Source organism: Coregonus lavaretus, assembly GCF_964263955.1.
Source record: "Coregonus lavaretus genome assembly, chromosome: 1".
NCBI lineage: Eukaryota > Metazoa > Chordata > Actinopteri > Salmoniformes > Salmonidae > Coregonus > Coregonus lavaretus.
The window spans coordinates 63,049,997-63,071,916 of NC_139988.1; the positions used below are offsets into that span (position 1 = coordinate 63,049,997).

At 43.5% G+C, this 21,920-nt stretch overlaps 1 protein-coding gene and 1 long non-coding RNA gene across 2 annotated transcripts in view; both read left to right on the top strand.

Moving 5' to 3' along the window:
• LOC311133639 (cadherin-23-like) overlaps window positions 1–21,920 on the top strand; it is a 601,713-nt gene that overhangs the window by 422,926 nt on the left and 156,867 nt on the right. Inside the window, exon 30 of the mRNA XM_084167165.1 lies at window positions 16,304–16,317. Coding sequence (XP_084023291.1) covers window positions 16,304–16,317 — 14 coding nt within the window. The remainder of the gene's footprint in view (window positions 1–16,303; window positions 16,318–21,920) is intronic.
• Window positions 16,959–20,320, top strand: LOC311110760. Its single transcript, XR_014610724.1, has 6 exons — window positions 16,959–17,224; window positions 18,905–18,961; window positions 19,121–19,190; window positions 19,284–19,326; window positions 19,709–19,790; window positions 20,098–20,320. It is a non-coding gene; the product is annotated as an uncharacterized lncRNA (long non-coding RNA).

The window sequence follows — 21,920 nt, forward strand, 5'->3', positions numbered from 1 at the left end:
ATTCAGACCATTTACTCAGTACTTTGTTGAATCACCTTTGGCAGCAATTATAGCCTTGAGTCTTCTTGGGTATGACACTACAAGCTTGGCACACCTGTATTTGGGGAGTTTCTCCCGTTCTTCTCTGCAGATCCTCTCAAGCTCTATCAGGTTGGATGGGGAGCGTTGCTGCACAGCAATTTTCAGGTCTCTCCAGAGATGTTCGATCGGGTTCAAGTCCAAGCTCTGGCTGGGCCACTCAAGGACATTCAGAGACTTGTCCTGAATCCACTCCTGCGTTGTCTTGGCTGTGTACTTAGGGCTATTGTTATTTTACTGCTGCTCTTTAATTATTTGTTATTTTTCTATTTTTCTTATTTTTTTATTTTTACTTCTCTATTTTTTACTTAACACTTATTTTTCTTAAAACTGCATTGTTGGTTAAGGGCTTGTAAGTAATTATTTCACTGTAAGGTCTACACCTGTTGTATTCGGCGCATGTGACAAATAAAACTTATTTGATTGTCCTGTTGGAAGGTGAACCTTCGCCCCAGTCTGAGTCAAGGATCTCTCTGTATTTTGCTCCGTTCATCTTTGCCTCAATCCTGACTAGTTTCCCAGTCTCTGCCGCTGAAAAACACCCCCACAGCATGATACTGCCACCACCATGCTTCACCGTAAGGATGGTTCCAGGTTTCCTCCGGACGTGACGCTTGGCATTCAGGCCAAAGAGTTCAATCTTGGTTTCATCAGACCAGAGAATCTTGTTTCTAATGGTCTGAGAGTCTTTAGGTATCTTTTGGCAGCGGGCTGTCATGTGCCTTTTACTGAGGAGTGGCTTCCGTCTGGTGTTCTTGTGGACCTTCAATGCTACAGAAATGTTTTTGGTACCCTTCCCCAGATCTGTGCCTCGACACAGTCCTGTCTCCGTGCTCTACGGACAATTCCTTCGACCTCATGGCTTGGTTTTTGCTCTGACATGCACTGTCAACTGTGGGACCTTATAGGACTGGTGTGTGCCTTTCCAAAACAAGTCCAATCAATTTAATTTACCATAGGTGGACCCAAATCAAGTTGTAGAAACATCTCATGGATGATCAATTTCGAGTCTCATAGCAAAGGGTCTGAGTACTTATGTAAATAAGGTATTTTTGTTGTAGGTTTTTGTCCGCTTTGTCATTATGGGGTATTGTGTGTAGATTTCTGAGGATTTTTATTCATTTAATTCATTTTTGAATAAGGCTATAACATAACAAAATGTTGAAAAAGTTAATGGGTCTGAATACTTTCCGAAGTCACTATATATTTTGGATTCTGATGGGGTACGACAATTGGACTAAGCTCATGAGGCATTTATTATATACGTTATATTCTTCAAAGAACAATGGGTATGTGTAAATAATGTAAAAGTAAATCATTTATGTAGCAATTGCAGATTGCAGTAACCTCATAAACATTGTCAGGATGTAGCAGTGTTCATTTTCCCTTCAACTGAAATCATTACAGTTCAGTATTTCTAACCACCCCCTTTAAATGCACACACTACCCAAACTAATGGACACGTGACAGCAAGGCAGAATGGCACATTCCAAACGAGCACTGGGTACATGATACTGTACATATTGACCAACATGGTATGTTCATTTGATGAATGTAGATTGGCGGAGAAAATAAGGGATCATAGCATTTGCCCCGAGGCAGATGAACACTTTGCCCAGGTCCTAAACACTGTCCACTAACCTTTTGGTGATACGGGGGGACAAACTTCCCCGCATGGGCCTTTGTTGAAGCAGGTAAGGGAGCATTCTCTCCCGAACTATGCACAGTGGACACTTGGGTTGTCTCCAGACCTCCAAGCAGTGACACAACTTCTGTGACACAACTAGGAACATTTTGCAGGTGAGTCATTTTCTCTCCAAGCCCAGGGAAAGGTCAAAGCACACCCTCTCCTCTCCAGGCTCTGGAGAGACCTAGGTCATAATCAATTCAGTGTCAGTCAATGTCGGGATGAAAACCTCACACACCCCATCATAGGGCAAACACTCCTGCAGAGCACCCCCCATAGGAACACCAGAGGAGCAAGAAGGAGACAGTTCGGCCTCTAACATGGCATCCTAACCAGGGCCCGACTGGTAAACTATTACAGGCGAAGGCATATCACATTATTCACTTACCTACCACAGAGATGAGAATAGATTTTTCCTGCTTTTTATGGAAACTGAAAGGTGTCATACCTAACCGCCCCAGTGGCTTTCCGTAGCCCCCCTACACACACCGCGGTAGATTTTTTTTGGCACCAACCTGTCACTCAATAATGTATTTTTATATAGGGACACTAAACTAAAACTTAGGGGGCACAAGTTTGAACTGAGGGGGCTAAGCCTGGTACGCATCCAGATTGTTACTACCAATATTACAATCAATTTTTCGTGTAGGCTGCTGTTATTCTCCAAATAAAATAAAGATGGGTGAAAACAATTGGCCACGTTAGATACTGCCGGCGGCATTTGATAGGATACAGCTGCGGGACGCAACTGACTTTGGGTCTGTGTTGTTGTTTATATAGAAACTGTCTCTGAGCCTGTTGGTATCAGACCTCATGATCCGATGACAAGTCCTCTGTGATGTGGATGCTGAGGTACTTAAAACTTGTGACTCCCTCTACTACAGTCCCATTGATGTGGATCGGGCATGTTCCCTCCTCTGCTTCCTGAAGTCAACAATCAACTCCATTGTTTTGCTGACGTTGAGTGAATGGTTGTTGCCACAATGCCAGTTCACTTACCTCCTCCCTATAGGCTGACTCATCGTTGTTGGTTATCAGGCCTACAACCATGGTGTCGTCAGCAAACTTGGAGTTGGTGTCGTGCAAAGCCACACAGTCGTGGGTGAACAGGGAGTACAGCAGAGGACAGAGGACACCCCTGTGGGGCCCCTGTGTTAAGGGTCAGTGTGGAGGAGGTGTTGTTGCCAATACTCACAGCCTGTGGTCTGCCCGTTAGGAAGTCAAGGATCCAGTTGTAGAGGGTGGTGTCCAGACCCAGGGCTCTGAGCTTGGTGTCGAGCTTGGAGGGAACAATAGTGTTGAATGTAGAGAATGGTGCCGGAGGAGATGGCTGCCGTTTTAAGGGCTCCTAACCAATTGTGCTATTTTTGTGTGTTTTTCCGCGTTGTTTGTAACTTATTTTGTACATAATGTTTCTGCCACCATCTCTTATGACCGAAAGGAGCTTCTGGATATCAGAACAGCGATTTCTCACCTCGAACTGGACGAAGATATTTTCTTTAACGAGTCGGACGCAAAGAATTTACTCCAGATACCCAGTCATTTGCATGAAGAGAAGACGCCGATACAGGGGACGCAGGTTGGGGTGCCTCGTGAGAATTTGTTGGCGAGTGGGTAACCCGCCTCTACCATCCATCCTATTGGCCAACGTGCAATCATTGGAGAATAAACTGGATGAGCTCCGTTCAAGACTATCCTACCAACAAACTGTAATATCTTGTGTTTCACCGAGTCGAGGCTGAACGACGACATGGATAATATACAGTTGGCTGGTTTTTCTGTGCATCGGCAAGACAGAACAGCTGCCTCCGGTAAGACAACAAGGGGTGGTCTGTGTCTATTTTGTCAATAACAGCTGGTGCGCGAAATCAAATATTAAGGAAGTCTCAAGGTTTTGCTCGCCTGAGGTAGAGTATCTCATTATAACTGTAGACTACACTATTTACCAAGAGAGTTTTCATCTATATTTTTCGTAGCTGTATATTTACCACCACAACCCGATGCTGGCACTAAGACCGCACTCAACGAGCTGTATAAAGCCATAAGCAAACAAGAAAATGCTCATCCAGAGGCGGCGCTCCTAGTGGCCGGGTACTTTAATGCAGGTTATCTTAAATCTGTTTTACCTAATTTCTACCAGTATGTTACATGTGCAACAATAGTAAAAAAAAAAAAATCTAGACCGCCTTTACACCACACACTGAGACGCATACAAAGCTCTCCCTCAACCTCCATTTGGCAAATCTGACCATAATTCTATCCTCCTGATTCCTGCTTACAAGTGATAAGTTGTGTCAATTCAAATCTGGTATTGGAACAAAAAGAGGTCAATACACGTCTTCTAAAATAGACTAGTATTTTAATTAATGCAAAACACTTCAATGGTAAATATGATATTCGTATATACGGGTCCACTGAAATACCACGCAGGGCAGACAGAGAACTGGTCCATTGTTATAAGTTCTTCTTTAAATACTCTGACAGAGATAGTTCCCGCTCCCTGCTGGCCTATCAGAGTAGAGACTGAGCGTGGTTTAGACTTACTCAGCCTATCGTTGGCGCACAGGCTGGTCCCAGCCCCTTGGCGCTTCACTGTTGCCAGGCATAAGTTGTTATCTGCAGCTTGTCCAGAGAGTCAGCACTTTTGCAGTACACATGTCCTTGAGTGGTCTAACAAAGAGGCAGTGTGTGTGTCTGTGAGAATCACAAGTCTGTCTCGGGCTACCCCCTAATAGTTCCTCACATTAATCACAGCTTGTTATGTTGACCAATCTATATCAGTACAGCACAAACCTATTATGTTTAATCATTAATGTATTCTTTCTAAGCTAGGCATCACATCTAGTTATAAGAAAATAGAACCCCACACAAGCAAAAACTAAAGCAGGAAGTACCAGTGACTCACTTAATACGGATGTGGTCAGATGACACAGATGCTAAGCTACAGGACTGTTTTGCTAGCACAGACTGGAATATGTTCCAGGACTCATCCGATGGCATTGAGGAGCATACCACATCAGTCACCGGCTTCATCAATAAGTGCATCGATGACGTTGTCCCCACAGTGACCGTACGTACATACCCCAACCGGAAGCCATGGATTACAGGCAACATCAGCACTGAGCTAAAGGATAGAGCTGCCACTTTCAAGGAGCGGGACTCTAACCCGGACGCTTATAAGAAATCCCGCTATGCCCTCAGACGAAGATCAAACAGGCAAAGTGTAAATACAGGACTAAGATTGAATCGTACTACACCAGCTCCGACGCTCGTCGGATGTGGCAGGGCTTGCAAACTATTACAGACTACAAAGGGAAGCCCAGCCGCGAGCTGCCCAGTGACACAAGCCTACCAGACGAGCTAAATGCACGCTTCGAGGCAAGCAACACTGAAGCATACATGAAAGCACCAGCTGTTCCGGACGACTGTGTGATCACGCTCGCCATAGCCGATGTGAGTAAGACCTTTAAACAGGTCAACATTCACAAGGCCGCAGGGCCAGACTGATCACCAGGACGTGTACTCCGAGCATGCGCTGACCAGTGTCTTCACTGACATTTTCAACCTGACCCTGGCCGAGTCAAGCAGACCACCATAGTCCCTTTGCCCAAGAACACCAAGGTAACCTGCCTAAATAACTACCAACCCATAGCACTCATGTCTGTAGCCATGAAGTGCTTTGAAAGGCTGGTCATGGCTTACATCAACACCATCATCCCAGAAACCTTAGACCCACTCCAATATGCATACCGCCCCAACAAATCCACAGATGCCGCAATCTCTATTGCACTCAACACTGCCCTTTCCCACCTGGACAAAAGGAACACCTACGTGAGAATGCTGTTCATTGACTACAGCTCAGCATTCAACACCATAGTGCCCTCAAAGCTCATCACTAAGCTAAGGACCCTGGGACTAAACATCTCCCTCTGCAACTTGATCCTGGACTTCCTGACGGGCCGCCCCCAGGTGGTAAGGGTAGGCAACAACACATCTGCCACGCTGATTCTCAACACGGGGCCCATCAGGGGTGCATGCTTAGTTCCCTCCTGTCCTCCCTGTTCACCCATGACTGCGTGGCCAAGCACGACTCCAACACCATCATTAAGTTTGCCAACGACACAACGGTGGTAGGCCTGATCACCAACAACGATGAGACAACATATAGGGAGGAGGTCAGAGTCTAGTCATAGACTGTTTTCTCTGATACCACACGGCAAGCGGTACCAGAGCGCCAAGTCTAGGTCCAAAAGGCTTCTTAACAGCTTCTATGCCCAAGCCATCAAATGGCTACCCGGACTATTTGCATTGACCCCCCCCCCCTACCTACATGTACATATTACCTCAATTACCTCGACTAACCTGTACCCCCACACATTGTCTCGGTACCAGTACCCCCTGTGTATAGCCTCGTTATTGTTATTTTATTGTTGCTCTTTTATTTTTTACTTTAATTTATTTATTAAATATTTTTCTTAACTGCATTGTTGGTTAAGAGCTTGTAAGCATTTAACGGTAAGGTCTACTACACCTGTTGTATTTGGCGCATGTGACAAATACAATTTGATTTGATTTGAATGCTCAACCATAGCCAATGAACAGCGTTCTTACATAGGTGTTCCTCTTGTCCAGATGTGTTATGGCTGTGTGAATAGCAATTGAAATGGCATCTTCCATGGATCTGTTGGAGTGGTAGGGAAATTGGATTGGGTCCAGTGTGAGCGCGACTGGGCAATAGTCATTTGGGCATGTCACCTTGTTTTTCTTGGACACTGGGACGATGGTGGTGTCCTTAAAGCAGGTGGGGACTACAGCCTGGGACAGGGACAGGTTGTCAGCACACACTGGTCAGCACACACTCTGAGGATGCGGCCAGCGATGCCATCTGGGCCGGCGGCTTTGTGAGTATTCACTCTTTTGAGAGTTTTCCTCACATCAGCCTCGGAGAGCGAAAGCACCTGGTCATCCGGAGCAGAGAGAGTCAATCTGTCTGGCTCGAAGCAAGCATTGAATGTGTTAAGCTCATCTGAGAGGGAGGCTTCGGTGGGCACCGCATATCTGGATTTTCCTTTGTAGTCTATGATAGTCTGTAGTCCTTGCCACATTTGACGCGAGTCTGAATTGTCGAACATCAATTCAAGTTTGAGTATGTATTGTCTTTTTGCATCCCTAATAGATTTGCGGAGCTCGTACCTGCTTGCCTTGTACGCGTCGCACGCCACCGAGTCATCGGGGTTCCAGGGTTTTTGGTTGGGGTATGTCCAGATTGTTATTGAGGGTACAATGTCACCAACACATTTCCTAATGAAGCATGTGACTGACAATGTATATTCCTCAATGTTGCTGGATGAGTCCTGGGTGGATACATTTTTAACATATTCCAATCAATATTCCTAAACAATCATACAGCATTGAGTCTGCCTCCTCTGTCCAGCGCCTCACTATTCTCTGTGTTGGTGAGTTGCTGCTTGTAGGCAGGGAGTAGGAACAAAGAGCTGTGATCTGATTGGCTGAAGTGGGGGCGGGGAATGGCTTTGTGTATACATGGTCAAGCATGGTTGATCATCTCGTGGGGAAGGATACATGTTGGTGATTATTTGGGAAAATGTGTTTTAGACAGGCTTGGTTAAAGTCAACCGCTACAATAAAGATTGCTTCCGGGTGAGAGGATTCTTGCTGGCTAATGATCTTGTACAGTTTCTTGAGTGCCGCCTTGGTGTTTGCTTGTGGCGGTATGTACACAGCTGTGATAATAACACACGTGAATTCCATCGGCATATAGTGGGGTTGGCATTTTAGCATCAGAAACTCCAGGTCGGGTGAACAGGAGCTGCCAATGTTTTCATCTTCGGTACACCAGGAATTGTTTATGAGGAAACCTACACCTCCCCCTGACTCTTACCAGAAGCCACCGTTCGATCTATTCGGAATATGGGGAAGCCGTCTGGTTGAATAGCAGAGTCAAATGTATTGTCAATAAGCCACGGTCATGACTGGCCCTCATGGGTTGAGGATCAAACATGCCGGCTCGGTAAAGGTTTGAACACCCCATTTCCTGGGGGCCAGTTTTATGACAGGTCGTAAATACAGTGCAGACTTTCTCTTCCTTGCCATGAAGTATTGGGAGAAAAGACCCCTTTGTTAACAAAGGAAGTCTTCCCGCCAAGACTCCAACATCCAAAAGTATATAATTAAACAATATTCCTACTTAAAAGAATGTGGGAAATGGTTGGTGGGGACTTAAAGAACAATCATGTCAAATTCGTTACAATGTTGTGATGTCATTAAAGACTGCGGAACAACATAACTGTATCTTTGGGGGGGTACACTTCCCAGTTATGAGGTTAGAATCTAATTGTTGTTTAAAACGAATTATTAAGTATAATAATACTTTTGTGAAGATAACAATGTGATTTTAGCATTCTAGATGAGATTATTGTTTTCCATATTGATTTGTTCTCAGTCAGTGGCCATGCCCAGATGAGCACAAACATGAATGAATGCTCCTTTTACCCTGAGTGCATAAAAAGCCTTGTGATGAAATTCACCTCAGACCAGCAGACGTGAAGCGTGAGCTAAACGTTGCAAATGGTTGAATTTCTACCAGACCAGAAAGCCCACAGCTTAAAATGGTTGACACTCTACAAGACCAGTAGACGTGAAGCGTGAGCTGAACATTACAAAATGGTTTAAAACTACAACTCCATACCAAAGGAAGACCAGCAGACGTGAGACGTTAGTCCACACATGTGAAATGGAGAAACTCTGAAACTCTCAACCTCTACACGAGGTGAAGAAGAAGACAATGCACTAGACCTTATCATTTCAGTCTGCAGCTGGCATGTATAGTCGTCTAGAGAACTTTCACTAAAGACACGAGAGGAGAGGACAACCGCTGGTACATCTGAAGTTTCCATTCTAACCACAACTATGACCAGAAACTCTACCAAGGACATAGTGATCTCTGGTGGACAAACCAGAGTCCTACATCATCAACTCAACTATCGAGGACAGCTACACGTAAATACATGTTGCATTTCTAATCCAAATTAGTGTTATTAGGGTGCATAAGTATTATGATTACTGTGAGCGTAGTCTCCAAAGTAACCACGATAGTTTGAATCTCTCTCTCCCTTCCACTCTGACCCTCCTTCTACCCATGCATTCATGCTATTGTTAGTCCAGTCCACTAGGGACCTGTTTTCATTGTATTACGTTAGTAACCTGTGTGTGTTTGTATTGTGTTATTATTTAGTTAGTTAGTAAATAAATAATTAAGCCAATTTGATTAATCAATAAGGTTAGGGTTCTTGCAGGTTCAAGGATTATGCGATGTTCAGAATGAGACTGATAAGAGGTAAGTATTTAATAAGTGACTGGTATATATGATCGGTATATATAACATATATATCTTCTAAGAGTTTAATTCGGGAGATGGTAACTCGTTAAACAACTTATTCTGTGGGGTCCCAAATTCCTAATGAGTTAATTGTTACATTATTAATTTAATTGAGTGACAATTAAACATAGTTAGGTGATTCAATAAATAACAGTCATACATTAAAGTAAGTCACGTCACGACACCACGTCTCAGTAAAAACAAAGACACAGCATTCCCTGATGTCCCTGCCTTGCTCTGAGTTCAACATTTATTTTCCAGCGATTGGACATTAGCCATTAGAACAAATCCGTTGGACGGGCATTTCATTTCCATAAGGGTGGCTGTTTTTTTCACGCGCCTGCGCATTGTTGTGGAACAGTTTCATTTCAATAATAATGTTTTAGTTTCTCAAATCATTGTCACATGGTTAATCATAAAAATCAGAATAAATATTATAAAAATCGAAACGCTAAAATTCAACTAATGCGAGAGCACCAGCCTCTGCCCTATGATATACCATGATCCATTGGCGGCTAAAGAAATGAGTGCATGGAACTCAGAGATAGCCTATAGGCCAATGCAGCAGTAGGCCTATAACTTCCATCGTCAACTAAGTAAAATACATAGACCTAAAGCCAGGGGTGAAAGTAGATTTAATTTCTTCCTGGTACGGGAACTTGCAACATTGTATTAACTAGCCTACTCTGGGCCCTCAGAGTTTCCCTCGCCAGTGAGCTCGGGACAGACAGCTATTTTTGCGCAAGGGAAAAAGATTCAGGTATTTTATGACGTTTTCATTGGATATATGGGATCATCAGATCATGATATTTTGCTATTTTACACCGAGGCTTGGTGATTTTCGAAGTCCAGCAGAGTGTTGGAAAGATTTTTCAAATACTGCGAGGAGCTATTATCATTCACAATGGATATTAAAAATAAAAACTTCATTGACTTACAGCGTGAGGTGAAGAAAAAAATACTGAGAAGCTCAGTTTATTTAGTAAGAGGACGTGGTGCGTTAAGACAGTCAGAACACAACTGTGAAGTGTTTTCACAAAAATTAGCGTCTTTGCTCATATTAAGGAACTTTAACTGGGAAATCACCTCACTATACAGCCTATTGTGCGTATTGACAATTATATTGCCATGCTGCACATTTCACAGTGGTTTCAGAGTCCCGCAATAAGAACTATGAAGAGCTATGACTGTTTAATGCACACAATAGGCTGAAAAGTGAGGTGATATCCATTCACGTCATTTAGCAGACGCTTAAATCATTTAGCAGACGCTCTTATCCAGAGCGACTTAAAGTTAGTGCATACATTATTCTTTTTTTTTTTTTTTCATACTGGCCCCCCATGGGAATCGAACCCACAACCCTGGCGTTGCAAACGCCATGCTCTACCAACTGAGCTACCTCCCTGCCGGCCATTCCCTCCCCTACCCTGGACGACGCTGGGCCAATTGTGCACCGCCCCATTGGTCTCCCAGTTGCGGCCGGCTACAGCAGAGCCTGGATTCGAACCAGGATCTCTAGTGGCACAGCTAGCACTGCGATGCAGTGCTTTAGACCACTGCGCCACTCGGGAGGTTGGTAACACATATCCCACAGTCAAAGTCCCTCAATAAGACCTACGACGCTAATATTTGTGTAAACTATTCAGAATTGTAATCTGTTGGTGTTACTGAGTAAGCTGATATCCCATTTCATGGACCCAAGATCCATAGGTAAGGTTGTATATTGCAATATGAATGTCAATACACACAATAGGCTGTATAGTGAAGTGTTTTGCCACAGTTAAAGTTTCCTTATATGAGCTAGGACACTCATATTTGTTTAAACTCTTAATTATTGTAATCTGTGGATGTCACTGAGTAGGCTGATACTCCATTTCATGGACCCAAGATCCCATAGGTAAGGCTGTACATTGCAATATGAATATTCAATACATAGTAGGTTGACTTGAGAGCTTAATGTGGCTCATTTCACAGTGGTTTCAGAGTCCCGCAATAAGAGCTATGACGCTAATATTTGTTTAAACTCTTCAGAATTGTAAATCGGTTGGTGTCACTGAGTAGGTTGATACCGCATTTCATGGACACAAGATTGATGGACACCTTTCACAGCATCACAAGGCTGCATTGAGACAATGACTTATCAATGACCCAAGTCCAGCTCTTTTAATCCCTACCATTGTGTCACTGAGTTGTCATAATGATTCAGCAAATTATCCTAGGGGCGTTGGAAGACACAATATAAATAACCTAATTTATGTCCCTCTTACTGCCCGGAATGCCTCTGCTGATCCTACAGCTATTGTGTGCAGTAATCATATGCCTATGAACCAGAGTAATAATGTTAGCACTGAGGTGGTGTGCCCTAGTAGGAAGTCCACTGAATCAGATGTCTCATTCATCACAAAACCCACTGATATTGCCAACTACTTTAATGATTTATTCATTGGCAAGATTAGCAAACTTGCCAGCAACAAAAGCTGACACTACACATCCAAGTATATCTGACCAAATTATGAAAGACAAGCATTGTAATTTTGAATTCCTTAAAGTAAGTGTGGAAGAGGTGAAAAAAGTATAATTGTCGATCAACAATTACAAGCCACCGGGGTCTGACAACTTGGATGGAAAATTATTGAGGATAATAGTGGATGATATTGCAACTCCTATTTGCCATATCTTCAATTTAAGCCTACAAGAAAGTGTGTGCCCTCAGGCCTGGAGGGAAGCAACAGTTATTCCCCTACCAAAAAGTAGTAAAGCACCCTTAACTGGCTCAAATAGCCGACCAATCAGCCTGTTACCAACCCTTAGTAAACTTTTGGGAAAAAATGGTGTTTGACCAGGTAAAATACTATTTTACAGTGAACAAATTGACAACAGACTTTCAGCACGCTTATAGGGAAGGACATTCAACAAGCACAGCACTTACACAAATGACTGATGATTGGCTGAGAGAAGTTGTATTTGGGACAAATTATTTACTAAACCCTAAACCTCAACTAAATCTTGTAATTAATCATATGGAAATTGAGCAAGTTGATGAGACTAAATTGCTTGGAGTAACCCTGGATTGTAAACTGTCATGGTCAAAACATATTGATACAACAGTAGCTAGGATGGGGAGAAGTCTGTCTGCAATAAAGCGCTGCTCTGCATTCTTAACAGCACTTTCAACAAGGCAGGTCCTACAGGCCCTAGTTTTGTCGCACCATGACTACTGTTCAGTCGTGTGGTCAGGTGCCACAAAATTGCAATTGGCTCAGAACAGGGCAGCACAGCTGGCACTTGGATGTACACAGAGAGCTAACATGAATAATATGCATGTCAATCTCTCCTGGCTCAAAGTGGAGGAGAGATTGACTTCATCACTACTTGTATTTGTGAGAGGTATTGACATGTTGAATGCACCGGACAGCCATGCATACCCCACAAGACATGCCACCAGAGGTCTCTTCACAGTCCCAAAGTAAAGAACAGACTATGGGAGTACTACATAGAGCCATGACTACATGGAACTCTATTCCACATCAAGTAACTCATTGTGTACAGATCCTTGCGACATGGGGCCATGCATTATCATGCTGAACAGTGGCGATGTTTAGTCCCAGGGTCCTTAGCTTAGTGATGAGCTTTGAGGGCACTGTGGTGTTGAACGCTGAGCTGTAGTCAATGAATAGCATTCTCACGTAGGTGTTCCTTTTGTCCAGGTGGGAAAGGGCAGTGTGGAGTGCAATAAAGCTTGCATCATCTGTGGATCTGTTGGGGCGGTATGCAAATTGGAGTGGGTCTAGGATTTCTGGGATGATGGTGTTGATGTGAGCCATGACCAGCCTTTCAAAGCACTTTATGGCTACAGACGTGAGTGCTACGGGTCGGTAGTCATTTAGGCAGGTTACCTTAGTGTTCTTGGGCACAGGGACTATGGTGGTCTGCTTGAAACATGTTGGTATTACAGACTCAGTCAGGGACATGTTAAAAATATCAGTGAAGACACTTGCCAGTTGGTCAGTGCATCCTCGGAGTACACGTCCTGGTGATCCGTCTGGCTCTGCGGCTTTTTGAATGTTGACCTGTTTAAAGGTCTTACTCTCATCGGGTATGGAGAGCTTGATCACACAGTCGTCCGGAACAGCTGATGCTCTCATGCATGCTTCAGTGTTGCTTGCCTCGAAGCGAGCATAGAAGTAATTTAGCTCGTCTGGTAGGCTCGTGTCCCTGGGCAGCTTGCGGCTGTGCTTCCCATTGTAGTCTGTAATAGTTTGCAAGGCCGAGCATAGGAGCTGGTGTAGTACGATTCAATCTTAGTCCTGTATTGACGCTTTGCCTGTTTGATCGTTCGTCAGAGGGCTTAGCGGGATGTCTTATAAGCGTCCGGGTTAGAGTCCCGCTCCTTGAAAGTGGAAGCTCTACCCTTTAGCTCTGTGCGGATGTTGCCTGTATTCCATGGCTTCTTGTTGGGGTATGTACGTACGGTTAGTGTGGGGACGACGTCATCGATGCACTTATTGATGAAGCCAGTGACTGATGTGGTGTACTCTTCAATGCCATCGGAAGACATTTTCCAGTCTATGCTACCTAAACAGTGCTGTAGCTTAGCATCTGCGTCATCTGACCACTTTTTTATTGACCGAGTCACTGGTGCTTCCTGCTTTAGTTTTTGCTTGTAAGCAGGAATCAGGAGGATAGAGTTATGGTCAGATTTGCCAAATGGAGGGCGAGGGAGAGCTTTGTACGCGTCTCTGTGTGTGAAGTAAAGGTGGTGTAGAGTTTTTTTTCTCCCTCTGGTTGCACAGTTATCATGTTGGTAGAAATTAGGTCAAACTGATTTAAGTTTCCCTGCATTAAAGTCCCCGGCCACTAGGAGCGCCGCCTCTGGATGAGCGTTTTCCTGTTTGCTTATGGCCTTATACAGCTCATTGAGTGCGGTCTTAGTGCCAGCATCGGTTTGTGGTGGTATATAGACAGCTACGAAAACATTTGATAACATTTGGTAAATAGTGTGGTCTATAGCTTATCATGAGATACTCTACCTCAGGCGAGCAAAACCTTGAGACTTCTTTAATATTAGATTTTGTGCTCCAGCGGTTGTTTACAAATATACACAGACTGCCACCCCTTGTCTTACCGGAGGCATCTGTTCTATCTTGCCGATGCAGCGTATATCCCGCCAGCTGTATGTTATCCATGTCGTCATTCAGCCACGACTCGGTGAAACATAAGATATTACAGTTGTTAGGATATCCTTGATCGTAGTTAGTCTATTTTGTTATCCAATGTTAACAAAATAGATCAATGTTACATTGATTTGGGCCTTGTCGTGTGTCTGAAGAAAATCCTTCGCGTCATACTCGTTAAAAAAAAATCTTTGTCCAGTGCGAGGTGAGTAATCGCTGTCCTGATATCCAGAAGCTCTTTTCGGTCATAAGAGACGGTGGCAGAAACATTATGTACAAAAGATGTTACAAATAACGCAAAAAAACACACACAATAGCACAACTGGTTAGGAGCCCGTAAAACGGCAGCCATCTCCTCCGGTGCCATTGTAAATCCGCCATTGTCATAATTACTGTGTGAGTCTATGGAAGGGGGTGAGAACCATCAGCCTCCTAAGTTTTGTATTGAAGTCAATGTACCCAGAGGAGGACGGAAGCTAACTGTCCTCCGGCTACACCATGGTGCTACCCTACAGAGTGCTGTTGAGGCTACTGTAGACTTTCTTTGCAAAATAGTGTGTTTTAATCAATTATTTAGTGACGCGATTATATTTAGTATAGTTTTATCTAAACAGGATAACTTTTTTAAATGCTTTATCATTTTAATTTTTATGAAATTCTCTGAGGAGGATGGTCCTCCCCTTTCTCCTCTGAGGAGCCTCCACTGATGCTGAAACATGAGGTGATGGCGGTGGATGAATGGCACGACAATGGGCCTCAGGATCTCGTCACAGTATATCTGTGCATTCAAATTGCCATCGATAAAATGCAGTTGTGTTAGTTGTCCGTAGCTTATGCCTGCCCATACCATAACCCCACCGCCACCATGGGGCACTCTGTTCACAACGTTTGCATCAGCAAACAGCTCGCCCACATGATGCCATACACGCTGTCTATCATCTGCCTGGTACAGTTGAAACCAGGATTCAGCCGTGAAGAGCTCACTTCTCCAGCGTGCCAGTGCCCATCTTAGGTGAGAATTAGCCCACTGAAGTAGGTTACGACGCCGAAATGCAGTCAGGCAAGACCCTGATGAGGTAGACGAGCACGCAGATGAGCTTTCCTGAGATGGTTTCTGACAGTTTGTGCCGAAATTCTTCGGTTGTGCAAACCCAGTTTCATCAGCTGTCCGGGTGGCTGGTCTCAGATGATCCCGCAGGTAAAGAAGCCGGATGAAGAAGCCGGATGTGGAGGTCCTGGGCTGGCGTGGTTACACACGGTCTGCAGTTGTGAGGGCGGCTGAACGTACTGCAAAATGTTCTAAAATGACGTTGGAGGTGGTTTATGGTAGAGAAATTAACATTAAATTATCTGGCAACAGCTCTGGTGGACATTCCTGCAGTCAGCATGCCAATTGCACGCTCCCTCAAAACTTGAGACATCTGTGGCATTGTGTTGTGTGACAAAATTGCACATTTTAGAGTGGCCTTGTATTGTCCCCAGTACAAGTTGCACCTGTGTAATGATCATGCTGTTTAATCAGCTTCTTGATATGCCACACCTGTCAAGTGGATGGATTATCTTGGCAAATGAGAAATGCTCACTAACAGGAATGTAAACAAACTTGTGCACACTATTTGAGAGAAATAAGCTTTTTGTGAGTATGGAACATTTCTGGGCTATTTTATTTCAGCTCCATAAACATGGGACAAACACTTTATACGTTGCGTTTATTTTTTTGTTCAGTGTATCCACAGAGTGATTTCAACTGATTTCTTATTTTTTGTGCCAAATTAACTATGTATTGTATTTTGTTTAATTTATATAACAACAGTCCGACCTTGTTTAGCATTATCTAGTCAAAATATGGCATGATTCCAATGTTTTTATCCGTTTGCATCACTTTCAATTGGGGACTTTTATTTTGAAGGTGAACTGCACATTCCACTATTGTGGCTAATCCTTATTGTGGCTCGCTTCACATAGGTGTGAATGCCGAAGTCAGTTGCTTCCCTGGTTTTAATGGGCGAGTTCATTTTGCTAGGCCCGTCGCCCCGGTTAAGCGGAGTTTGTACATTTTAGACCATTCCATTGGTCCTCAAATGACATTTCCATACAACCAGGGCACCGGGCTATGCAAAACAAACTCGCCCAATGTCTATAGTTTGTTCCCGCAGCTGTAGCCTATCACATGCCGCCAGCAGTATCTGACGTGGCCTATTGTTTCCACCCAACTCTATTTTAATTGGAAACGAAAAATAACTTGTAATATTGGTAGTAACAATCTGTATGTCACCGTGATAGTCTACTGCTCAATGGGGGGAGTAGGCTATGCGCTGCAAGCCGGTTCACAGTGTGTGTCCCGCAGTACTGCTAGCTAGTGTAGCTAATATCAGGGTGTCAGCTAATAATAATATGCCATTTAGCAGATGCTTTTATCCAAAGCGACTTACAATCATGCGTGCATACATTTTTTTGTGTACGGGTGGTCCCGGGGATCGAACCCACTACCTTGGCGTTACAAGCGCCGTGCTCTACCAGCTGAGCTACAGAGGACCAGCTAATGAACAGTTATTGCAGTAATTTTTACCGACAATGTACAACTCCTATGGCATTAATGTCTACATTATAAAAAAATAAATATATTTTGAACAGGAAACGACGGTTTTGGACGCTCATTCTATAGTTTAATTTGGAATAAAAAATTCCATATAGTTGTGCCTGAAGAACCAAACGATCTGCACACTAATGTTACCACCTAAACTAGCTAGATGGTTCGTCCTGTGGCTCAAACTTAAACCCCCACGACAAGAAACCTACCTACAGAGGAGCACCTCAATCCCCCAAAATTGGCTTGGCTACAATGCCCCGAAGATAAGACAAACATTTGTCAGGACATAAAAAAAGGTAACTTTAATGTTGTTGTCTAACTTAACTAGCTACAGCTAATGTCCTAGCTAGCTACAAAGTTTTAGCTACCGAGTTAGCTAGTTGCCGAGTTAGCTAGCTAAATGGGAGAGATGTTTTGCGCAACAGTGGCAATGGATTTGAGTCAAGAGTAGCTAACGTTAGCTAGCTAGCTAGCCAGTCAGACCTTTTTGATTACATTGACTTGTATACATTACTGTATTATACATCAAAGGGCCAGAGAGGTCGTGCCCAAGCCAGACCTGGAATAAAATAGTAACTAGCTGTTCATTTTTGTAAGCAAAAATTGGCTCTTTTTTTCCATAGTGCACTACCTATATGATACAGGTGTAAACAACAAAAAATTGCAGCAGCAGTAAGTAATGTTAGGGCATTCTGACCTAATAATAGCAAGCTAGCTTGGTGAGATTAGGTTGGCTTTATATCCATGGCAATTTTCTGAAAATGTGCCTTGATTAGCCAGAATGCTGATAAATTGTCATTTGAATTTACGCAGTTGTCCACTTTGTCATTATGCTGTTGGAAATTTGAGACAAAATATACAAAGGAAAGCATTGTAGCTATCCTCGCTATATGAGCCATATTACAATTCCCACCAAGTGGGTTAGCCCTATTGGCGCAATGCGTAGGATGTTTGCAATTCATGCCAGCGACCCCGGGTTTACTTCTCTACCCCGCCGTTTGCTACATTGGTGTCAGAAGTCTGAGGGGCTGAATAGTCGATGCATGGGGACGCCTTCCCGTTCAGAGGGGGCAGTGTAGCGATCATTGCTGTATGAGCCATGTTACAATTCTCACCAAGTGGGTTAACCCTATTGGCGCGATGCATATGGTGTCACGCCAGCGACATGGGTTCGCTTCCCTGTCCTGCTGTTTACTACAGAGAGAAACATGTTTAAGTTGGTTTAATAATACTTTCCTATGGATATTTTGTATCAAATTTATAACGGCATAAGGATGTAGAGTATGTTCTCATGAATGTATTCAACATTCTGACTTGTAGCCTAAAGGGACTGTTTAGTCATCCGGGATATACAGTACATTCAGAAAGTATTCATACCCCTAGACTTATTCCACATTTTGTTGTGTTACAGCCTGAATTCAAAATGGATGACATAAAAATAAATCTCACCCATCTACACACAATACTCCATAATGACAAAGTGAAAACATGTTCTTAGAAATATCTCATTTACATAAGTATTCACACGCCTGAGTCAATACTTTGTAGAAGCACCTTTGGCTACGATTACAGCTTTGAGTGGTCTTGGATATGTCTATATCAGCTTTGCACATCTGGATTCTCCCATTCTTCCTTGCAGATTTTCTCAAGCTCTGTTAAATTAGATGGGGAGCGGCGGTGAACAGCAATCTTCAAGTCTGGGCTTTGGCTGGGCCACCTAAGGCCTTTCACATTCTTGTTCTGAAGCCATTTCAGCATTGCATTGGTATGCTTGGGGTCATTGTCCTGTTGGAACGTATATCTTGAATAAGTCAAGGGATATGAATACTTTCTGAAGGCACTGTATATGTTAGCGATGAGTGTGAACTCTGAGATGTCCACACTCGAAAGCGTAGCGACTAGGTTTTAGGGAGCTTTGAATTAGAGGTCAATGCCATACTTAAGTTGGACATGCTCTTTCTGTTTGTGACTCGCAGGTGTTTGAAGGTTTCTACAACAACACCCGGATGCTTCATTTCTTCCCAGCTGTAGTGGTGTGTTCATCTATGCCCTGGTCCACCATGGGCCCATACTTTGATGAAATACACGTACAATGCCCTATTTAGGTTGGCATCTGTTGTTTATCTATGTAGCTATATCTTTATGAAATGACCAACGACATTATTATTATTATTATATCATTATCCTTCAAGTGCTCCACCTGTGACGTCAGTGAAGAGTGACAATGTGAACAAAGGCATCTTCAAGACAGTCAGCACAAGGGTAATTTGATAATACTTTGTGTCAGACCATACAGACATGTAATAGACCCCTCCTAGAAACACTGTTGCGGTCTGATGTGTTTTATATCTCCAGTGGAGGCTGGAGGCTGAGCCACCAGAGGATGGTGAAGACACAGGTTTGTATTGTATTGTTAATGTTGAATGGAGATGGGTAAAAGTGGAATGTAAATGTTGGATGATGCCCAAATTCCCTTCGAAATTAGACCAAATGTGCAAATAGAGGTGTTTTCCCAATCTCTGCACTTGCTGTCAACAGTCTGAGCACTTTTCTATTGAGACAGGATTGTAAATTACTCAGATAGTAGACCTCAATAATTTGGACAGGACCAGGCTCAGATTGTTGAATAGACTTTCTTTTGATGTATGAATATTCTAAAATAAAGAATAAAGGGGATTAGATGCAAGTAGATTCAATACTCCTCAAAATGGGGCTTGGAAAGAAAAAGTGTTTATGTGTAACCTAACATGTCTGATTCCCTGTCTTGTTTGGTACTTCAGGAGATGGTGGCAGTACTTTCAGAGAAGAGCCGGGGGCTGCAGGAGGCCATGGATTTGCGCTGGATGTGGCAGGCTAGGCATGGTAGGCCAGAATTACAATTATAACAATCAAAAGGTGTATATTTCAACTATGCCTGTCTATCGAGGTTTATTAAAAGCTCTGTCTTTCTGATGTCGTCTGTGTACCATTAACAACTACAGGCTTGCTAGTTAGCATTACAGTCCTCCTGCAACTGATGTTACCAATAGTTTTACCTGTCAGCGTGGGTCCCTAGGTCCTGAAAGTTATAACATTAGCTACCTAGCCAATTATTTAGCTAGCTAGCTATTTATTTATGACAATGCCAGAAATACTAATGTTTGGCTATACATTGCTTTGACCTACCTAGTCCTCAGGGCCTGGTTGGCTCCCGAGTGGCGCAGCGGTCTAAGGCACTGCATCTCAGTGCTTGAGGCGTCACTACAGACCCCCTGGTTCGATTCCAGGCTGTATCACAACCGGCCGTGATTGGGAGTCCCATAGTTTTGAAGTGACCTAGGGATGTGGTGGTTGACGTCAGTGGGTCGCTGCGGCTCTGCGACACGTTTTGGAACCATCACAAGGACCAACGCTTTGCAAAAAAAAAAAAAAAAAAAAATGGGGGGGGAAAGTGGTTAACCCACTGGCTATAGGGTGAATGCACCAATTTGTAAGTCGCTCTGGATAAGAGCGTCTGCTAAATGACTTAAATGTAAATATGGAAGGTGAGATCAGTTGACCTTTTTTACTCATGCAAATCATGGAAGTAGTGTAAACAAAGTGGATTTTGAGAGACCAATGGGACCTGGTAAGACTTGTGAATTTATTACCACCTGAATTTTCTCTCTGTTTGTATTTTCTTCCCCGTAGGTACCCTCGGTCTTCACAGTAGGGTTAGGGTTACCTTGCGGTTATCCTGCCCTCCATGAATAGTGCACAACTCTGTAGTTGGAGACAACCATGTATCTGAATAAAGCATGCATTTAACTTTTGTGGCCTCTGATATATATTAACCCTACTCTAAACCTGTTCAACTGCAAGTGATGTAGAAAACCCTTGACTGAAGTTATGCATAGAATAATGACAAGGATGTGCAGTAAGCCTGTTTTTAATGTTTTAATTAAACATTTAATATATTATACCTTGCGACTCCTCAACCTCCAGGAACCCCTCGTAGTGCCAATCAGGAGAGAGGAATTTGCTCCAGGTGGAGCTGACAACACATGCCGGCAGCACTACTTGGTTTTCTGGCCCCAGCCGCTCTCTTCCCAGGGCCCACTCCAGGCACAGCCTGTAGGCAGCAAGGTGTAATTGTCCACAAAGAACAAAACAAATATCTGTCAAGCACCATAAATAGCAAGACATTCATGTTACCCACCTGATACCATCATTGCCATTGACAGTTGTAATATGTCGGGCTGGGGGATTGCTAAAATGAATGGGTAGGATTGTAATGGAAAAATAAAAAGTGACATTCCTTCAAGTTAGGCTACATCCTCCACACAAAACGTTGAATGAACATGCCTCTATACAAAGCCATGTGCTTTTCAGACTGGTATTTGAGTAACGTTATATCAGTATGGGAATGTTTGTTTGGTAGCTGGCTATATTGTTTCATTACCTTTTTCACAATGTAGCTAGCTATTCGTATGGAAATTAATTAATGTAATGTTAACGTAAGCTGGTGATGTAAGTCGGCTACCTAGTTAGAACAAGTTTAGCTAGCTACTGTGGCTAGTTAGCTGGCTACTGCCTGCTAGTTGCCAACACTAGTTAGCTAGACTGGTTCTAGTTAGCTAGACTGATTATAGCTAATGTTAGCTAACTTAGATGCAGCAAAGGAGCTTGTGAAAAAAAGTAATGAATTCAATTAAATAACTAACCTGATGGACATCTGTCCTCCCACTCTCTCTGGTCTGGGCTACCTACTACAGTTCTTCTTCGGCATGTGGAAGAAGGTGGTAAGTATCCCTCTGTCCTTGTGGGGGCCAACACTGTGGTGGGCCCCACAATCTTCGCTAGCAGTCCCTGCCTCTGTGCACACCTGATAGCAGAGGCATTCCTCTGTGGCCATCACTGTTTGGAAAGGTAGCTATGGTTGTACTAGCTAGTTGTTGGTCGCTGGGACAGGATGTTTAACCCTGGAGCCTAGCTGCTAGCTAGAGACCTATATACAACTAAAGCTAACAGAAA